We start from the raw sequence: 21,028 nt of genomic DNA, 5'->3' as shown, positions 1-21,028 counted from the left end.
GCAACACAAATGGTGAAAGTGCAATTTTTGCAACCGTGATATGAGTTTCAGGTAATCAAATCCAATATGCTTTGCTGGGATGTGAAGCGATTCTGAGAAGTCTCCAGGACAATGTGTCAGATGCTGGTTAATTAAACGTGGAATGTGCCAATTCTAGCAAAACAAGTAAGCCAGCGGGAAATCAGAGTCTTAGTGTGCAAATTCTGGCTGATTGAACAAGTGGTCTAATCTAGGTCTCTTCCAGAAGAACAGAGCTAAGTAGCTTGACAGCGTCATTGTGAAATTTGAATTAATATTGATTACGTTGCTCCAAGGACGCATAAATTGAACTAATTTCCCAATTAAGCATGGAGCAGCGGCTTTCAGAGAAATACAGCAGAGGAGACCCTTTAACCTCAGGGGGGAAATAAATGCTAATGCTAAGCAAGTGTGTATAAACAAGGTAAAGAGCAGGAGAGAAGCTGAGGTGTTGTGACAGTTATTGATGTGGCATTTCATGTGTAAGTCAGAGGAATACACAAAGGAGGGTTTACAGTGTGTTCATCCCTTTACACCATTCATGTATAGGTCATGTATAAATTACATGATGTGAAATAACATTTTCGAAACATTATTTCTTTGTCACACAGCTTGATGTGTCGCTGCTGCCTAGGGCTGGGTATTGTTTAATAAATATCTTTACCAGTACTGATACCAGAGCCCTTTCAGTGGAACTGCTACCAACAGAGTATTTCTTTTGATTTCTGTCTATACTGTACCGATACCGAGTACAGATACCCAGCCGTACTACTGCCTGTGACATGTGTGGAAGGGATTACAATAACCCAGAGGAGCGAAAAATTATATACCATATCCACAGTATGTCATTTTGATCCTGTGCGATTTCACTTTTGCAAGGAACGTTTAAGATGATGTTGATAATGGCAGATATTATATCGGTGACAGCAAAGGTGGCGATGACGACAACATCAGTAATTTCGCTCACCACTGGTCTGTGCACGTCCCAGAATGCTCTTTCCTGACTGTCGAGGATTTTCCTCTCAATTTTGTCTCTTTTCTTATCCACTCTGCGGAACAAAAAGGGAGGTCAGAACTGTTTTTTACAGAGCATGTAGCTTATTCCAACACATGTACGATGCATTTACTCCATCACATGTTTAATGTGCAGCTCATCTGTGAAGTTGTGTTCGGGTAATTACAGGGAAGTGTAGTAAACCACTAGGTTTTAATGTCAGAATGAGGGTGTAAGAGGACTCACTCATAATGGTTCAATGCAGTGTGTGGTTCTTATAGAAACCTACTTCGCTTGTGCTTCTGCTTGCATAAAAATGAACTCCCATTTCCTGGCGAAAGCTCTCTGTAGCCTTGCTAAGCTCTCCTGCAAGTGAAACAAAGAACAATAAAGTGAAAAAAAAAGGCTTTTGACGGATCTGGGCTGATTATGCTTATTGCACATGATGTGTACACTGCACGGCTGAATCCCATCTTTAATGATCCCTGCTCATGAAAACAAAATAAAACAGAGTAAAACTACCCCGGTGATTCATTTAATAGAATGTTACAAAATATGCAGTGGCACAAAGAAAAACAAATGTTCTCAATTTCAATAGGAACAAAAAGGCAAGAGATGAAGCCTGAAAGCAGAACAGATATGTTAAGAGGGGAGTGCTGACACTAAAGACCTCTTTCACTTACCGCTTCATAGTCTGCAAGCTCCAGCCGTGCTTTATTTTGCATTGTTCTTTTGCAGAGGTAAACAGCTGAGAGACAGAGACAGAGAGAGATTGGTAACACAGGGAGAACGGGGTCTCCGCTTGGTTTTAACAGCCTTAAGTTGCCCTGCGTTAACTCATTTAATCCTCTCTATTGCATATTTAAACTGGCCTGCAAATCACAAAGCTCATTTAATGTGCATGGTGTCTGAGCACCTGTCACACTGTGTGCTTGTGCTTGTGTGTGTGTGTGTGTGTGTCCCCGAATTCTGATGTCTTCCTGTACTATCATCATCCCTTCATCTCTTTGTTAACTGACCATTATGTGGAAACTTCATTATGCCATTACACTGTTTTCATTAAGGGGCATCATTAATGTGAATCAGTTGCTGCATCGGAGACGCTCTAACTTCCCCTAACACTCACGGGATTCATCCCACAGCGGGCTTTAGACCTATTTTCTCTCTCCTACAACTCAAACAACAAATGAAAGACCTGCAAGGCTGCAGCTATTCACTCAAAGCATTGTTGGCATTATGAAGTGTTTATCTCTGCTCTGCTGTAAACAATAAAAAGCTCATCCCCGTATCGCCATTAAAACCTTCCTCCAAATGTGCACAACAGATGCATGCTGCACACATCCCTGGTTTCCTTCACTGAAATCAATCTGTATCAGTCAAAGTGTATGACTGAGGGAAATAGAAATATTGCATCAACAACAAAATGTGATTTTATGTTTCTACTTTCCGTCATACTGCAGTTGTGTTCCATCATTTGAAATGTTGGCAACACCAGCAAGAGTAACATATCAAACAGTCTGCATCATTAGCCTCTTCAGTACATACTGCCTAATGCACAGATTAGGAATTAGACTATAACAGAACAGCTTTCTCACCATAGTCTGTGTTTTCTGGTTCCCAGCAGTTTGATGGCCAAAAGTATGGAGTCTGAAGGGAAAACAGGTCATTAATAAAACACAACTAAAAGAAACTTTTACATCTTTGACAGCTAACCACATGGTGTTTGGAATCAAAGCGTGCACTGTCACGCAGTCCCAGCCCTGTATCTGTCACAAAAAAACTATTCTGTTGTATAATGCGCTCGGCAAAACATCTAAAGCACATAAGCTCCTTTCAGCCAGCACTGAGAGCAGACACCAGCATGAATCTTGACCCTCCCCTGGCAGCACTATATAGACTAGACTGGCTTCATATGAAAACAGATTACAGGTAAAGAGCAAAGAGGAGCCTGCACACAGCCTTAGGCATTGATTTACGTTGGTTAGTTCTGTGCTGCACACTTGGTGGAGCTCACTGGGTGAAAAATCACTAAAACTGTCAATCCCACTATCACACTATTGACATTCAGAGGGATTTATTTTCTTTTTTCATGAACCTGTAAGAATTATGGGGCACAGCTACAACTTATCACAGAGGCACTTTAACTGATGTATCATGACTGCAGGCAGCGATTAGCGTTGAGACTGTGTCATGTGTAAATGAGCTTTAGATGTGTTGTATAGAAATGACAATACAGTACATATTTGTATGTTGTCTCTGTAGAAAATACATCAATAAAAAATGATTTAACAGTCCTATAAATCTCCTGTATACCTGGACTGAATTAAAACTTTAAACAAATATTGTCTCTATAGTTTATGTGAAGACATAACACACAAAAAAATATCCCATGTGAAGCATTTACTCTTCTAAGGTATTTGTTAAACATTACTGTAAGAAGCTAATAGAAATGTAATAAGATCCTACAACACAAATAACATTACTGTTCTTACCTGAAACCTATAGAAAGTGCCGTCATCTTTGAGAGTGAGGACGTGGTCTGAGATGGGGAAGAAGTAGCCATGTGCAGCCATCAGAGTTCCTAGGTGAAGGGCCTCCACTGGGAGAAAGCACAGACATAACATCCATTTACATCTTGGTGTACTCCTGTTCTTTAAGTTGTCCTAGATTATATTGTACACCAGCACATACAACGTTACCTTCATGTATACAAATATAAAACATTCACACATGATTCAGCATGTTTTGTGAGTGTGTTAAGTGAAATGTCCTGCAGATATTACACGGCTGTCGTGTGCTCTGAGTGAAACGTTCAGAAGGAAAGCTCTTTCAGAAATGTGTCTGTGTGGTAATCTAAGCTAACTGACTGCTGGGTGCAGCCTTATATTTAACACACTGACAGGAGAGCTGGTATCAATCTTATCATCTGACTTCTTTTGCATTTCAAGAGCATTTTCCAAAATGTCAAACTCTTTGTTTTCAGTATGGAGGTGATAAGGCCCTATCTTAATATACATTCTAATTCATCCTCTTTATTCATTTTATACTGAGGCATTAAGAGATACACTTGCTTTGAGAACTCAGTCTGTCATTAAAAGAAGATTCTCTGATTATCCTGCAATCAATAGTTCCTTATCAGATCCGGAGCCAGCTTGCTGTTTGTTTGTTTTTTGTCACACAATCTAATTAACTTCATTCACCTTTTATCCCCAGGTATAAATTCACGGTTGACAAAATGGCCAGAATAAACACCTGAATTAAGAGCTGCTACTCGAATAGACTGCGCTTTGACAGAACAGGTCTCCGATCCACCCAAACATCCCAGCAGGTGGTCTCGCTGATTAGCCCACCTCATCAGTCAAATCACCTGGTGCTGTGCTTGGGTGGAGTGAAAACCTGCTTCCCTCTGGCACTACACATTACATGCTTGACTGTCCCTGATTTAAAAACCATCAGATGATGAAAACATGTAATCATCATCACTCGTGTATCTCGTCTGCCACCAGTTGCTCCCCGCTGTTCTCAACCTGTAACCTCTTCATGGTGTTCACGTACATTATTCATGTTTACTATAACGTATTGGCCATTTTCTGATAAAGCTTTTTTTTTGACATTATGAACAGGAAACTGTTTATTTACACGTTGTTTAATACATTAGTGTCCTTTTGTTTAGTACTGCCATGTAATTTGATTATCTATTGAATGTTTGGCAAAAGGCCCGGGGGAGTCTATCAGTGATCTTAACACGCTAATAAGCTAAAGGATGCAAAGGTTAATGTAGTATAAACAGACAGATTTATGAATGCCTTAACAAGAGCTTACTGCATGCATGCATAAAACATTCATATATTTGCTCTCTCGCGCTCTAACACACACACACACACACACACACACACACACACACACACACATCCATATATCCACATGCATCGAGTGTGTAGGAGATAAATATAGATTGGCTTTTCCTTTAGCCCTCAGGTGACTGTCGCAGCTTTGAGAGGTCAGGATGCTGATGTCTATGCGTGTGTGTGTGTAGGTGTGTGTGTGTGTGTGTGTGTGTGTGACTCGGCTCCATTTATTAATAAATTATGACTCATAACTTATTTAAACCTGTTTACTTATAAACACACCCCTTCCTCCTCATCCGCTGTGCTACGTCTTACAGCAATATTATCCCACATTGATATATTTAATTGACTGTATATTGTATTATGATGTGTTAATAAGCCAGAAGAATAAATAGTTTCTGTCAAACAGCTACACAGGGACGGACTAGGCTCGTGTATGTCATCTGAAATATAGGGATATTGAAGGCAGACATTTACAAGCAATACTTTACTAATCCAAATATCTTCTTCACTTATTAATCTTTTTCTGGATTGTGTTTTTAGACAGAATGAGTGTCAGATGAAAGACAAGTCAGCAGATTATGAGAAATGACATCTAAGACAGTGCAGTTAGAGCTGGTTGTCTCCTATTCTGGAACCACTGGGCTGATCTGCACTCGTTTTAGAGCATCTGTCACCCGCTTGCTCAGTATCTCTGCTCCCGTTCAAGTGAAGCTGAGGGTTGTTTGATGCTGTTTTAAGAATGAACGTTGAATGTCGTCCCCACAAACAGTAACCGATTTCTCTCGAACCCCAAAGCAATCCTGACACTGCGTTGCCTGCATAGCCTGTTATTTTGCTCATTTCAAATGAAGGAAATCATCCAGCACAAGTTAAAAGCTAGATACATAGAATTAGATCACGCTGAGCAGAAAGTGCAAACGTAAAACCAGTACAAAGATTGTATTTGTTTATTTGTTTGTCTATACAAAGTATACATTATGATAGGCCCGAAAGAATAACTGAAAATCCAAAATCAGACAAATAGTGATGGAGGGTTTTTTTCCGTGGGATAAATATGATTAACCAAGATTGTTTTGTTGTTGCGTTTCTAACCAGAGTCTATAAAGATCAATTCATGGTAGCAAGGGAGCATCTGTCTAGCATTTAACATGTCGTAGGCTTTTCTATAAGCTTTATAGCTGAGTAAACCTTGGACTGGAATTAGTCAAGCTGTCAAGACAGGCTGGCCTTATAGTCCGGGGGGAAAACACCCTTTGATTTCATCATATTACTAGCTCTGTGCCAAATACCCAGCAGTTGGGAGCCCTGCCAAGTGGAGTGTGGGAGTATCCTTCCAGTTGAGCTTTATCTAAAAACAACAGAAGAGATTTTGTATTTGTAGTTATATTTTACATTTTTATTGTTTGCAATATACAGTTTGCGCTGTTTGGAGATATTGAGGTGATAAAGAATCTTTGTTTTAATCAGTGGTGGAAAATACTCAAGTACTGGACTTAAGACTGGACTTTTGAGGTACTTGTACTTTATAAGAGTATTTTCATTTTCTATCACGTTATACTCCAACTGCACTGCACTCACAGGAACATATTGTTTATTTTGTGTTTCTAGTTACTTTGCAAATTCAGATTTTTACAATGAAAACAACATAATATGCTTATAAAACAATGGTTCCCAACCTTTTTTGGCTTGTGACCTCTCACATATAATTGAATGTCTTGCTAGAGTTGCCATGTTTCTGATGTTTCTTAGATGCCTCTATGCACTTAAAAAATGTAAAGATTAGGAGGAGGACAAAGTGGATTCAAACAAATGCTGAAGGAGAAGGAGAATGGTGACAGAATACCGACACTATTTCATAAATACATGCTTTTCATTTTAAAGGAAGTTACAAACTTTTATAAGTCAGTATGCCAGGGTAGCACTGTACACAGAGGGGTGATCTCAGGAGACTAAACAATATAATTTAAAGTGCTCCGCTACAAGAGTGACTCTCGAGTCTGATGAGGAGGAGGCTGGAGAAGAACAGTATGTAGCCTCTACATGTTGACGTCCTCCCTCAGAGATCATTTTACTGTTCCCTGGTGTTCCACTGAGCAGATTAGATTCCCTTTAATATGCATTTCACTGCCTTAATGACAAGGGATCTAAAATATTATCTACTAAACTATACTATTGTTTATGTATCGCAATACACTTTTAGTATATACTATAAATAGTAATGTAGAATTAGTTTTTAGCTAAGACGATAAGAGAAATCTACACATCAGTCATTCCGGCTCTCTCTCACACAGGTACAGAACACACACACACACACATACACACACACACACACACACACACACACACACAGAGGCAATGACTCCGGCTCTGTGCCAACACCATGTCGGTCATCAAAACATTATCCTGAGAGATTTTATCGCCCTCAGAAATTTGACTTAAAAAAACAGTGTTATCTTCTTATCTTATGCGCAGTTCAGCTTAATGTATTGACTTTTTCTCAATCGCATTAATAGATGCATGCACAGATGTTAACACATGCTCAACACATAGTGTGTTTCCCACCCACCCGTCTCACAAGCTTATTTACCCAGCTAGCTAACATATGTGGCTAATAATTATTGGAATATATATATACATAAAGTGATGTTATTTTATGCAGTTTCATTTGCACAAAGGCAGATGTTGTTTTGAATTTGCAATTTGAATGAAAAGCAATATGAAGGATGTTAAAGATTCATTTTGAATGTCTGATACTTGATCTACATTTCTATAGACAGACCTGATGTTTTATCTGATGCAAGAGCTTTACAGTGTCATATAATCTATTTTAGCAATAACATGATTTTATTGATATGGATTTTCAGGCATGTCACAGGTCAGAATATATGCAGACTAATACTGGAGCTGATAGGGTTTTTACAACCCTGCAGGCCTATTTAAAATGATATAACAGCAAAGCTTATTTATAATGTAAGTGACTCTGTGAGTGAATCAGTCCTTATTCCATTAACCTCTTTGAACTTAAGGCTATATTTGCTAAATGTTTACTCCCTTCGTTAACAGGCTTATGGCATTACTGTGGGCATGCCATACAGTATATTAATAATGTAAAGCAAAAATATATTTTCAGACAGTTAGCTATGGGGCTACACAAAGAAAATCTATTTCAATTTGGGTGAATCTGCACCGTGGAGACCTCTCTGGGAACCATCACCTTATCGGGGTGGAGAGGTTTGTGTGTCCCTATGAACCTGAGAGCTGTGTTGTCTGGAGCCTAGTGCTCCTGGTAGGGTCTCCCAAGGCAAATTCGTCTCAGGCGAGGGGCCAGACTAAGAATGGTTAAAAACAACTTCATGAAAAAAAGGGAAAGGAAAGGAGAGACCCTGCCCGGAGGAAGCCCGGGGCTCCCATCTGGAGCCAGGCCCAGAGGAAGGGCCCGACAGCGAGCGCCTGGTGGCCGGGTTTGCCACGGAGCCCGGTCAGGCACAGCCCGAAAAAGTTACGTGGTGCCTCCCATCCATCCATCCTGTGGGCCCACCACTCCTGGGAAAAGCCGCTGGGGTCGGGTGCGCTGTCACACGGGTGGCAGTGATGGTCAGGGACCTCGACGGACCAGACCCGGGCAGTAGAGGCTGGCTCTGGGGACGTGGAACATAACCTCTCTGTGGGGGAAGGACCCGGAACTAGTGCGGGAGGTGGAGCGCTACCAGTTGGATCTGGTGGGGCTCTATGCACAGTCTTGGCTCTGGAACCATACTCCTGGATAGGGGTTGGACTCTATTCTTCTCCGGAGTTCCCCAAGGTGTGAGGCGTCGGGCGGGTGTGGGGATACTCACAAGTCCCCGGCTGAGCGCCGCTATGTTGGAGTTCACCCCGGTGGACGAGAGGGTCGCCTCCCTACGCCTTCGGGTTATGGGGGGGAAAACTCTGACTGTTGTTTGTGCCTATGCCCCAAACCGCAGTTCGGAGTATTCGGCCTTCTTGGAGACCCTGAATGGAGCCCTGCAGGGGGCTCCAGTAGGGGACTCCGTAGTCTTGCTGGGAGACTTCAACGCACACGTGGGAAACGATGGAGACACCTGGAGAGGCGTTATTGGGAGGTACGGCCTCCCTGATCTAAATCCAAACGGTCGTTTGTTGTTGGACTTCTGTGCTAGTCATGGAATGGCCATAACAAACACCATGTTCGAACATAAGGATGCTCATAAGTGCACGTGGTACCAGAGCACCCTAGGCCAAAGGTCAATGATCGATTTTGTAATCGTATCATCTGATCTGAGGCCGCATGTTTTGGACACTCGGGTGAAGAGAGGGGCGGAGCTGTCAACTGATCACCATCTGGTGGTGAGTTGGATCAATGGGTGGGGGAAGACTCTGGACAGACCTGGTAAGCCCAAACGGGTAGTGCGGGTGAACTGGGAACGTCTGGAGGAAGCCACTGTCCTGGAGATCTTCAACTCACACCTCCGGCGAGCTTTTCAGACATCCCTGTGGAGGTTGAGGGCATTGAACCTGAGTGGGCAATGTTAAAAGCCTCTATTGCTGAAGCTGCGGTGATGAGCTGTGGTCTCAAGGTCTTAGGTGCCTCAAGGGGCGGTAACCCTCGAACACCGTGGTGACCCCGGTGGTCAGGGATGCCGTCCGACTGAAGAAGGAGTCCTTCCGGGTTATGTTATGTCACTGGATCGGTTCGCAGCCGAGTGTGAAGCAGTTGGGATGAGAATCAGCACCTCAAAATCTGAGGCCATGGCTCTCAGCAGGAAACAGGTGGATTGCCTACTAGGGAATGAGCACTTACCCCAAGTAAAGGAGTTCAAGTACCTAGGGGTCTTGTTCGCGAGTGAGGGGACGATGGAGTGAGAGATTGGCTGGAGAATCGGAGCAGCGTACTGCAGTCGCTTTACCGCACCGTTGTGACGAAAAGAGAGCTTTGCCTTCTGGCTAAGCTCTCTTTTCGTCAATCTACCGGTCGATCTTCGTTCCTACCCTCACCTATGGTCATGAAGGCTGGGTCATGACTGAAAGAACAAGATCACGGGTACAAGCGGCCGAAATGGGTTTTCTCAGACGGGTGGCTGGCGTCTCCCTTAGAGATAGGGTGAGAAACTCAGCCATCCGTGAGAGACTCGGAGTAGAGCCGCTGCTCCTTTACGTTGAAAGAAGCCGTAGTAAGGATGCCACCTGGGCGCCTACCTAGGGAGGTGTTCCAGGCACGTCCAGCTGGGAGGAGACCCCGGGGAAGACCCAGGACTCGGTGGAGAGATTATATCTCCTCACTGGCCTGGGAACGCCTCGGGATCCCCCAGTCGGAGCTGGAGGATGTGGCCCGGAGAAGGGAAGTTTGGGGTTCCTTACTGGAGCTGCTGCCCCCGTGACCCGACCCCGGATAAGCGGTAGACGATGGATGGATGGATGGATGGATGGATGGATGGAATGCACCATGGAGAGTCATGCTGCATTAGCTGCTAGCAGTTCTGGGTTTTTTTCTGTAACCACACATGTAGAGACAGCAATTAACTGGGTTACTTTTGAAACTGCAGAACATGTCTGTTTTTGATCATTCTTATACAAGATCTAAAGTAAAAAGAGTGTCTTTTTTTATTTCTGATTGCATTTATGAATGTTTATTTGTGAGGCATCAGCGATACTGAGTAAAGAGTAAATCATGCTGTTTCCAATTCAAAGTGGTTCAATTTGTAGAAATTCTTTATAATTTTTCAGAAAAGCAGATCAGTTATGAGATCCCTGATGTAAAACCGAAGGATTATATGCAGCGCTCGGTACAGACAGTGTAGATCATGTCAACCTGTGGCTCCTCATTCACAGTTATCTTCTCGATGTTTCCAATCCCTTCGTGAACTGTCTAAACTGTACAGTAATGCATACTAATGAATCAAGTCTGGGCCACCCTAAACGCCTTAAGCAGTTAATTCAAATAGCTCCCATGCCAGATAAACCAATTGGCTTTAGGAATATGATGAATGATAATGATTTGTAATGGTCTAAATTGTAATAAGAGCACCGTGGCAAAGAGGTACACGAGCGAAACCTTCTGCTAAAACGTCACAAAACACATCTGAGACTTTTGAGAAGGACTTAAGAGGCAAGAATTTAGGTCGGCTAAATGCAGTATTGAATGAAAATAGGATTGGGGTCTACAGAGATTTCAAAATGGGATGATAATGAGCTCATTTTGACTGCGTCAGTATATTATCTGTGGCATTTATTTAGAAAAAAACTCCCAATCCCCATTCAACTTTGATATAAGCTCATCTGCCTTTACATCATAAAAATGCTGCTATGATGCTGTGAGCCAAATTAATTGCACTTAACGTTGCTGTTTGTCAGCCCCGCCAGGAGTTGTTCTGTGCTGAAGTCACGTAGTTTTGCACAACACTCTGTTTATCACCTCAGGGCAATTGACAGCTTGTTTTGTGTCTGTTTGTGTCTGTTTGCAACAAAAAAAGTCTTAAAGGACAGAGAACATCTGGATTGTCATGTTTTCAGACTGGTCAAGTCATAAAATGGTAGTTTTTGACCATTTTCATTGGGAATACTGTTATTGAAGAGCACTTTCAATATTGCAGGTTACACACAATGTAACACTATAAATGTAAATTGGCTTGAGGGAATGACAAACGTGCTATAGCCAGGCCTCAGTGAAGAGTGCAACAAAAATGAACACCCTTGGTTCAGTTCGGCTGTCATTTGACAGGCTTTTTTGTTGCTGATGGTTTATCTTTTTTTTTGTTATTGTTTGCTTTGGCATACCAGCGGTGCCGAGATACAGAGTGTTAGACATTATTTATCACACTGCTGTCTGAGGCCTGAGGCATAGGGCAAAACGTAATCTATCGGGAAAATGTAGATGTCTGAAATTGTGTTTTACTTGAACAAGTTTCTCAACCTAAAAGAAAAAACAAAAGCATAAGGACAGTCTGTCCACTCTGGAAAGTTCATCTCAACTAAACCACTGTAAAGGTGTTTGATCATGATCTAACTGCATCATAGTGTCCTTAAAATCCCACACATACACAAAGCCTGGATGAATGCATTCACACAAAAACGCACAATTGAAAAAGACAGAAAAAGACAGGTAGATCTTTGCATACAAATGAAACAACACACAAAGGAATTGTGAGTTGATGAGTCAGCTTGGTATCACAACTATGAACTGGCTGAACTATAAATTCGGAGGCACACACTAGAGCAGATACACACTTTAATGCACAACCACACACATAAACACTCCAATATCCAAGTAAACACACACCTAGCCTACAGTACAGACACAAACAAACACCTAAAACTCAAAATACATATTTTCCCACATTGTACAACACCATCTTTAATGCAAGCAAGCTTCCATATTTTTCATATTTAGCACAGTTTAACTTTTCAATCAGAGGCACAACAAATAATGTGGCAACTCCCTCAAGACAATATAGTCCTACATTATCACAAAGGAATAAAATAAGAATAAGAATAATAAAGAAAAAAGGAGGAATAAGAACAAGAATTGCAGTGTCTGGTAAAAACCCAAAGTTTATTTGAAAGAATTACCAAATTAGGAGCTTTCACTGAAATAGTGCTTAATTGCTGAGACCTTGTTCTATAATCATATAGGCTTAGTTTAGTTTCCTTAATATTTAAAACATTTGCTTTTCAAATTAAAACTTGTTTCATCCAAATTCTCAAAAATCAGTAGAATATGATCAAAAATATCTAAACTAAAATGTACAATCTCTGATCTTGTTCTCCTCTCATGTTGCTCTGAGAACCACCAGCTACAACTGTAACAATGATAACCTACAATTTAGTCTTCAGATTACTATTAGCATTAATGAATAACATACTTTACATCTCACAGCATTATTGCAGGGGTTTTCAAAAGTCTGTGACTGAAACTGTTGAGGGATGTAAACAGGAAGTATAATGTAGCCATAAGGTCAGTTAGCTAGTTAGCCATGGATGTATAAAGAGAATTTGAGCTCCATTTCTTAGCCTATATTTGTTTACATTTTGGAAAGCTGGCACCAGTAAAAGTATGCGGAATTAACTATTACGAGTTTCAGTTTGAAACATCTCTATGGAGGTTCAGACAACTATCACTGGATTACTTTGACATTGAAGAAAGCTTAAAAATTTGATGATTTGTTCTGGAGTTAGCTATAAGGAGCGTCTTTTTTAATATGATTTATGGACATTTATTCGCGATTCACATGGATATAATGATATCATCGGAAAGTGTAGGTGACATTCAATCTAAAAATATGTTTTTCATCTCTGTGTGATCCGATTTAACTGAGTTATGACTCATTGAAGTTGTTTGAGTTTTGACGCTAATTGTGGCACGCCTATGCACACCCCCTGCAACTCAACCTTGGTCCTACATCAATATCATCAGCTCTGTTACCTTGATCTTCGATGTCCAGATTCTTGATCATCCACTGTACAATTTCAGAACCTGAAATGAGAGAAAACATAAATATGAATCACTGATATCTAATATATTCACAGTGTGCTGGAACACATTTTTGCAAATAGAAGGAAAAACAATGACACTTTCAACCCTACCCACCTCCCCTCATCATCACAGTGCATACCAATTCCTCTGGCCTTGCACCATGTGGGAGGGTAATAGACCATCCATTACACAACTTTCTTTTCTGACACCCTCTCCATGCCAGCTCTCTTTGGCTGTAGTCCATTAAGACCAGAGGTGTACAATGGCATAATGAAGCATCCATTTGTACATTGTAAATCAGTCACAGCCCAAGACATTGCAGTTGCAGTTGTTTAATTTATTAAGTCAAAGCATGACATCGCACAAACAAACAAGAACCAAGATGTAAACAGATCAGAATATGGTCTAACAGAGGAGGGAGGAGAAATGCAGAAATGTAAAATGGAGCAGAAGATAAGGCAAGATACTTACGTGTATTCATTTTTAAAACAGATGCAGCCATCAAAAACTATTTTGAGTAAAGAGATGACTTGTATATTCCCTTTTTCTGTTTGAACATCAAACTTTTGTATGATTCATGTCATTTTGCAAATGTATCTTCTCCGTCTGATAATGTAACTGAGTCATTTTCACATCTAAGAAAAACATAACAGCATCCTCGGCCCCATGGGCATTTTCACACCCCCCCACTACATGTGACTTTGGCACTTTGGCTAAATATATATTTTCCAAACTATTATTACTGTCTGTCATGCTGACAGGTGAAGATATATTGAGGAGACGAGAGCCACAGAAGGCAGAAAAAAGGTGTGAAATGGAGACGTCAGGGAATTCATGCAGTGAGACAGTCAGTGCCTGTGGCTGTCTCTCTGTCCATCAAGCTATCTTTCAGTGTTTTGTCTTCACTGCACCCTATTGCTTTTTGACGCCCCCATCACCAAATGAGATTTTCCATAGATTAACATCATTAATACAACCCCATTTTAACACTATCAAAGTTGACCCACTTTCTAAGAGAGAGAGCTTAAATGAGATGTGAAAGGTAATCCTCTAACTAGGCTCTTCTCCGAATTGATTAATATGTCTGAGATTGGGCTGTGCATGTGTGTGTGTGTGCATGTGTGTGTGTGTGTGTGTGCGTGTGTGTGTGTGTGTGTGTGAGCATGACATTGCTACCAATAATATAAACAGATTGATAAGCGATAAATTCAACAATTAATGAGCCCAACGATGGCAGATATTGCTGCAGCAGAAACTAACACATACAGCGAAGGGCAACATGCACAGCTGACCATTAATACTTGAACATATTAAGTAGAAACGGTGTATGAAGGAAAATCGCAATAATATTTAGAGGTTGTTAAATCATAGTAGTAGAATTACGCCCACATAGAAAAGTATAAGCTGCATAAAGCGATGCTCAGTATGCAACAAAGAATTAAAGGAGAACCCAAATCATGAGGAAGATATGTTTGCAAATGTATTTATTGGAATTAAACCCCTTGAGATGCACTATTTTGTTTTTGAAGGGTCCCAACATACATCACAATCAATAAACAACAACAGAGGAGTGACAATTAAAATAAAAAAATAGAACTACAATTATGAGTACGGCAACATACAAACAGACAACAGACAGAAAAGCAAACCACACAGTAATGAAAACACAAGGTGGCCAATAGTAGATACACAGTAGAGTATGAGTGGATCACCAAATACAATTAGGTACACAGATTGAGAACAAAAGCAGTCCATCTCAAACTCAGAAGGCAGGGCATGCTTGAACATAAGTAATGAAATGGATCTAATATAAAATGGTATACTTAACATAAAACAAACTGAGAGAGCAGCAGAGTTGTTTCTAAGCTGGTTCTGTTGTTCAGTTTATGGAATAACAAAATATCACAAAAACACTATGACAACACACTAAAAGGAGACAAATTGTACGTACACACACATATACCTATAAAGCTTAACAGTACAAGCAAATGTTATTTGTATATACTAAAAATATGGGGCTGAAAAATACAAGCATTTACAGTTCATAGACATTTTACAACATGTAAGATGAAAAAATACTATTTTATAAATTGGCTCGCCAGTAAAATATGGAGAAATAGCCACATTTGCACATGTAGATACACTACTTTTGCCAGCAATACAGTCATATGAAAGCAAGTAATGTCACTGCAACAAGGGAATGAATTGCCACATGGAAAAACTTTGTTTTTTTATAAAGATTGAGGCTGTAAAAAGTGGTGCAGAGGAGAAACACACTGCAGCAACAGCCCACTGTTGTGCTTACAGCTTGGCCGAGTGCTTCAATGAACACAAATGAAGTGGCAGTGTTCACAGAGGGTAAGCTACAGAGGGACTGTGTCTTTGTTGCAGCCTTATAACCTGACAGGGGACTAGTGCATGACGTCTGAGCATTATACTCTTGGAGAACAATGTGATGGAAACTGCATGCTTTTGACAAAATATATTAAGATGATCACAAGTTTCATTACAATAATATCATATCATATTACATCTATTCTTTGGATGATACGATATTTGCCGATATGAGAAAGACTGCCACGATACGATGATTCAGGGTCTTGCGATTGATATGTGACGATATCATATGCCCATATAACGCAGTTACGTTTACATCAACTCCCAAAAAACAACTTAAATATGATTTGACAATTTTATTAATGGGCTCTTCCAGACATTTAGATGAAAAACAACATTATTTTTAATAAAAAATAATAAAAATAGACCTCCTGTCGTATGAGAATAGCTGGTCTACATTAAAGGGCAGCCGAAACTGTAATACATATCGATGTTTTTTACTTTGCACCGATGATATTGGATCGTTGATCACTGAATCGTTATATCGATCCAGATCGATGGATAGTTACACCCCTAGTTAGTATAGTACTGTAGTTAGGTATACTGTAGGCATGTACTATATAGAGTTGGTGCAAAACAGAGCTACAAATAACAAGCCATCTGTTGCAAATCTGTCATGTTCCCCTGACGTAGCCAGAAGACTAACAATGTTCCGTACAATCTTCGCCCTAAGCGCACGTCAGCGAGCACTCCTCTGTTGTTAAGACTCAGACAAGCATGTTTGTGAGCTCATTCTCCAGGGGAATATCTATTGGTTGGTCTAAACTTTAATTGATGTCTTTTGAAACCAATAGTTTACGATAAAAAGTGAGGAGAAATGACGCCTGTGTACGAAAGATCATCAACTGTGTTCCGTACAGATTAATGAAATGATTTCAATGCAGATTAATGAAAACTTTTAATGCTAAAATATTAAATTGATGGAATAAAAGTATCTTTATTGGCCCTTTATTAAATAACTGGTGTAACATCTTCATTGCTTGCAGAATTATGTGCAAACAGCATCTGTGGTTACAGAGCGGCTGTGGCAGACTGACAGTGGCGCCAAGCGGTCATTGCCCTTTATTGATGTTAGAAATGCCCATTTCAAAGCTTTTATTCAACAAAAGGGACAATATTTAATAACTTGTGTTTAACATAATTATTATTTCATGCAGACTACAGTACTGTGAGAAGCGTACATTAAGTTGGAATGTACATTTTTCGCTGCTCTACTCATCTCCCCTCTCAAGCTGCAGTCGGGACTGGAGCTCCCCCTCCCTCAAGTCATCTGGGCGCACCTACAAAACTTACTGGAATCTCCCAGGAACAAATGGCCTGGAGGCGTCTTGCTTGGTCGAGAATGAAAGATGGGGAAGTGAAGATCAGAATCAGAAAAACTTTATTCATCCCGGGGGGGGGGGGGGGGGGGGAATAAAATTGTATTCATGACCCTGAAGTATTTATTCAGCAAAAGGTATATATATATAAAATAAAATAAAAGGACCGGGACATGTCACTGTTTGTGACAAGTGTGGCCCTTAGTTGGTCAAAATCATGCATAAAGAATATTTTTTGCAAAATCTTTAGGGACTTAATTATTAACATTATTGGATTATTCACTAGACTTTTATAAATGCATTGTATAGCTCTAACTTTTATTAGCTGATATAGACTTTTAATTTGATACTGTAGGTTTAATACTGTAAGTTTATCTTATAGTAAATTGTACATGACAGACTCCTCTAAGATTTTGAATGTTTATCTCATTGAGTCCAGCATGGATTCTTCTTAGGTTGTACAGCTCGAAAAATCCAAATCCAATGTGATCCTCTTGACATTCTGGCACTACTGGTGTGAAATGCAAAACGGATGACTCTCTAAATACTTTCAGTGTTTTGTTTGGCCGGAACGGAGTATTAGTTGGGTACTTAGTGGGTGGGAGCCAAGTGGAGAAGAGGAAGAGGAGAAGAGCGCAACAGAACAGAGCAGAAGCCTTACCTGAAAAAACACTGGGGATCTTGGTTAGAAAACTTTTCACTGTTCGGATGGGGATGCCATTTTTCTCATCTTGCATGTGTGCTATTACTTCCTCCATCTGGAAAACAAAGGGATAGTGAGGGAGAAGATGAGGGAGGAGGGAGAGAGAACAAAGTAGAGTTTTTATCAATTTGCATCAATAAGTAGAGGTTGTGTGTGAGCAAGATATAAAGAGGTAAACAGATACAAACAGGTTCCTGTGTGGTTCATGTCTCCAGAGAGTAAGACGAGGAAGTTGGTGACTAACAATCACTGCCATCAGATTTCTGCGTCTCCTTTGACAAATCTCCCTGATTTGTGTCATTTGTCATATAAAACCTCCAGTAAGCTGCAACAGCTATTGAATTTGAAGTTTAGCAATGAAGTTTCTTGTCACAATGGATCCATCACAATATGTTTTTGTGTCCCGAAACAGCTGCACTTATGAAATTTGCGGCGCAGAGAAGAAAAGTACATTAAGTGACTCAGAAGAGATTTCGGACACAGATGTTTTGCATGAACATTGGATGAGGTACACATTTGAAACAAAAGCTGTACAGAGAAAAGACATGCACAGGCGAATGGACACACATGAAAACATGCAAACATTCGCACACGCCACTGAAACAGAAATGTACTGGGAGTTGTCTCAGGGGCCTGGCAGAGCAACACAGGGCAGCCTTGTTTCCAAGAACACACAGAAGGGAGCAGAGCAGAGAGTAGAGCATGGCCCCGATATGTCAGTAGTATCGGAGGCCAAAAGAGCTCCCCAAACTCCCCCCTCTGTGTAAAAATATACACATGGAAAATGTCTGCAGAGTTCAGTGGCCTGGCAACACAATAATATGTGTTACATAAACAGGCACACATGAACAAACATACAAAATGTGTTGCTATAGTCCCTTCACCTGTAAAAGATTGTCTTTACTACTGTACGAGGTATTCATTGGAGATGATGTATTTCCAGTTTTTTTCAAGGTTGGCCATTTACAGACAAATACCTCAACAAGTTGATGATATAATTACTAATGAAAGAAGAATATATTAATGGGCATGATGTCTCAGGTTTATTAGAAGAACATTTAGCTGACTATATTTTGCATTGCCATTTACAGAAAAAAAAAATATGTAAAGTGAAAACAACAGGGAACCCAATATAGATCCCTGGGGAACACCACATCAATTCAAAATAACAAAGGAACCTCTTTTGAAGAGATACAGTAAGAGCGGAAACAATCGAGAGCTGGATCCCTAATTGCAACTCAATTTTCTCAATTAATCATCTGCTTATGTCAAAAGTTGAGCACAGATCAAGACTGATTCAAATGTAACACTCATGTCACCAACAATTAAAATAAAGCTTGTTGTCCACTATGAAATATTACAATGAGTGTTTGTTTATTTAGTAGTAGTAATAGTATGATTACTAAAGTATTCTATCTATTGCTGCGTTGTACAATGCGTGTGTATTGTTGTTTAAAATGGTATTTTTGTCTTACATTTCTTTCCTTTATATCTGATTACACCTAACATATAACCAATTGTAACGTAGTGTGTGGTGTCGATATGTTGTGACATTTGACTGTGCACTGCACTGAAGTGTTATGTTGTTCTCACAGGTCTGACTTCACGGATCATCCCCTTCCATTTTGTTATGCTCTCCATCTTCGTATGACACACACAACTTATCAGTGGAGCTCATCTGGGATAGGTAACACAATTTGTTCTGCTTCGTGCAAATGAAGGTTTTGTGTGGGTGAAAATGTATTTGTATAGCCAAATCGGACAAACACTTCTGATCAAAAAGCTGGATTGGATGTGTAAAACTGTGACTACTTGGGTTTGGCAGTTCATGCCTGTAGCATTGTGTTATAATGAAAGCTTGTAGCTAGTCAAATACCCTGGAGCTGAAAACTATCCCAGTTAGGGATTGGAACCTAATTGACAATGCTGGAGCACAGGCAAATACTGTAACTAAAGTGCTGCTGGAGGCCCAGCAATACTGAGAGAGCTAAAGAAAATATTTTCAGATTATTCCAGTATGTGCTGTTAATCTCTTTCTCACAAAAATGTACTGCATGAGCCCGTTCAGTAGATCTGGCTTTACAAATTGTTTCCTTGGAGATTCACAAATGTGAATCATGTGGGCGCTTATGGCACTATAAAAGTAGAGCTCTGAAAACAACTTAAATTCCTCACACAAATATCAAGAGAGGAATAATCAATCCTGACTGCTTCTGACTGTCCTTCTTCAAATGTATGCTTCCATTTTGTTTTTATTGGTGGATCGTTCATATTCTCACACATAACTGATGTCTGGATTGTTCCCTGCTGATACCAATGTCTTCACCAGCAGGAGTCTTAATGGACCACAATGCATTGCAGCCACAGAGATAGGTTTCAATTTTAATAAGGGGCACTGCTGCAATCATAGACTTTGTTAATAGTCATTCTGGGAAATGTTTGAAGTCACTGACTGAATTAATGGAGACAAGGCAGGTTGAAGGAAAAAGGATGAATCTCAAGGAGACTTATAATATTTGCTCAAAACACAATGGAAGCTGTTGCATTCAGAAAATGTTGACATTTAACGGTTTATAGGTTTTATAAGTATAAGACGGTGAGATTTGTTCTTGGTGTTTCTCAACCAACACTCGTTAAAGTTAGAGGACAAGGTGGGATTCTAAAAAGAAAGATGTGTTTTTAATTTCAGGAAGGAACAAAACAGTGCTAAAATCTAATCAAAAACAACAACCTAAATACATCATTATATATAATCATTCAGGCTTGCAAAGCTGAAGCTCCTGAAATTGACACACAGAAAAACTCAAATTAATATTATTCATGCAGCCTCCTTTTATGCGTTGCATGCATCACTCCTTTTATTGTTTTTATCCCTCTAAATTAATCCCCTGTTGAATAAGTGTGCCTTATAACGCCAACCTTCCCTCTGTATCTATTTCTCACTTTCTCTGAGAGTTAGCTGGCACTGTGCGATACAGAGCAAACAAGGACAGCAGCACCAATGATCAATACCTCACACACTCTCCTATCTCTGCAAACCCTTAACGCCTACACATGGTAAAATGCCACCAGCGTGAATATTCAGGATCTAAAGCTCTTGAAGTCAGGATGCTCTGTGCCTCATGTTGTGAAGAGAGAAAAGTCGTTTCCCTCTAGAGAGCGGGAGAGAAAGCTAGTCTCTCTCTTTCTCTCTCTCTCTCTCTCTCTCTCTCTCTCTCTCTGTCCCCCACCCATCCACCCACCCAGAGCTGTCTGACTGCGTCTCTGCAGCCTCTTAAC

The 21,028-nt window shown here is 40.3% G+C and overlaps 1 protein-coding gene across 1 annotated transcript in view; it reads right to left on the bottom strand.

Annotated features, from left to right (window-relative positions):
- rgs7a (regulator of G protein signaling 7a) overlaps nucleotides 1-21,028 on the bottom strand; it is a 50,438-nt gene that overhangs the window by 5,501 nt on the left and 23,909 nt on the right. The window contains exons 3-9 of the mRNA XM_029450331.1: nucleotides 17,708-17,804; nucleotides 13,280-13,330; nucleotides 3,505-3,611; nucleotides 2,608-2,659; nucleotides 1,696-1,760; nucleotides 1,302-1,378; nucleotides 986-1,067 (exon numbers count right to left, since the gene is read on the bottom strand). Coding sequence (XP_029306191.1) covers nucleotides 986-1,067; nucleotides 1,302-1,378; nucleotides 1,696-1,760; nucleotides 2,608-2,659; nucleotides 3,505-3,611; nucleotides 13,280-13,330; nucleotides 17,708-17,804 — 531 coding nt within the window. The remainder of the gene's footprint in view (nucleotides 1-985; nucleotides 1,068-1,301; nucleotides 1,379-1,695; nucleotides 1,761-2,607; nucleotides 2,660-3,504; nucleotides 3,612-13,279; nucleotides 13,331-17,707; nucleotides 17,805-21,028) is intronic.

Source organism: Cottoperca gobio, chromosome 15 (genome assembly GCF_900634415.1).
Source record: "Cottoperca gobio chromosome 15, fCotGob3.1, whole genome shotgun sequence".
Classification (NCBI taxonomy): domain Eukaryota; kingdom Metazoa; phylum Chordata; class Actinopteri; order Perciformes; family Bovichtidae; genus Cottoperca; species Cottoperca gobio.
Note: the sequence above shows the minus strand (reverse complement) of the source record. Positions and strands in the feature narration are given on the sequence as shown.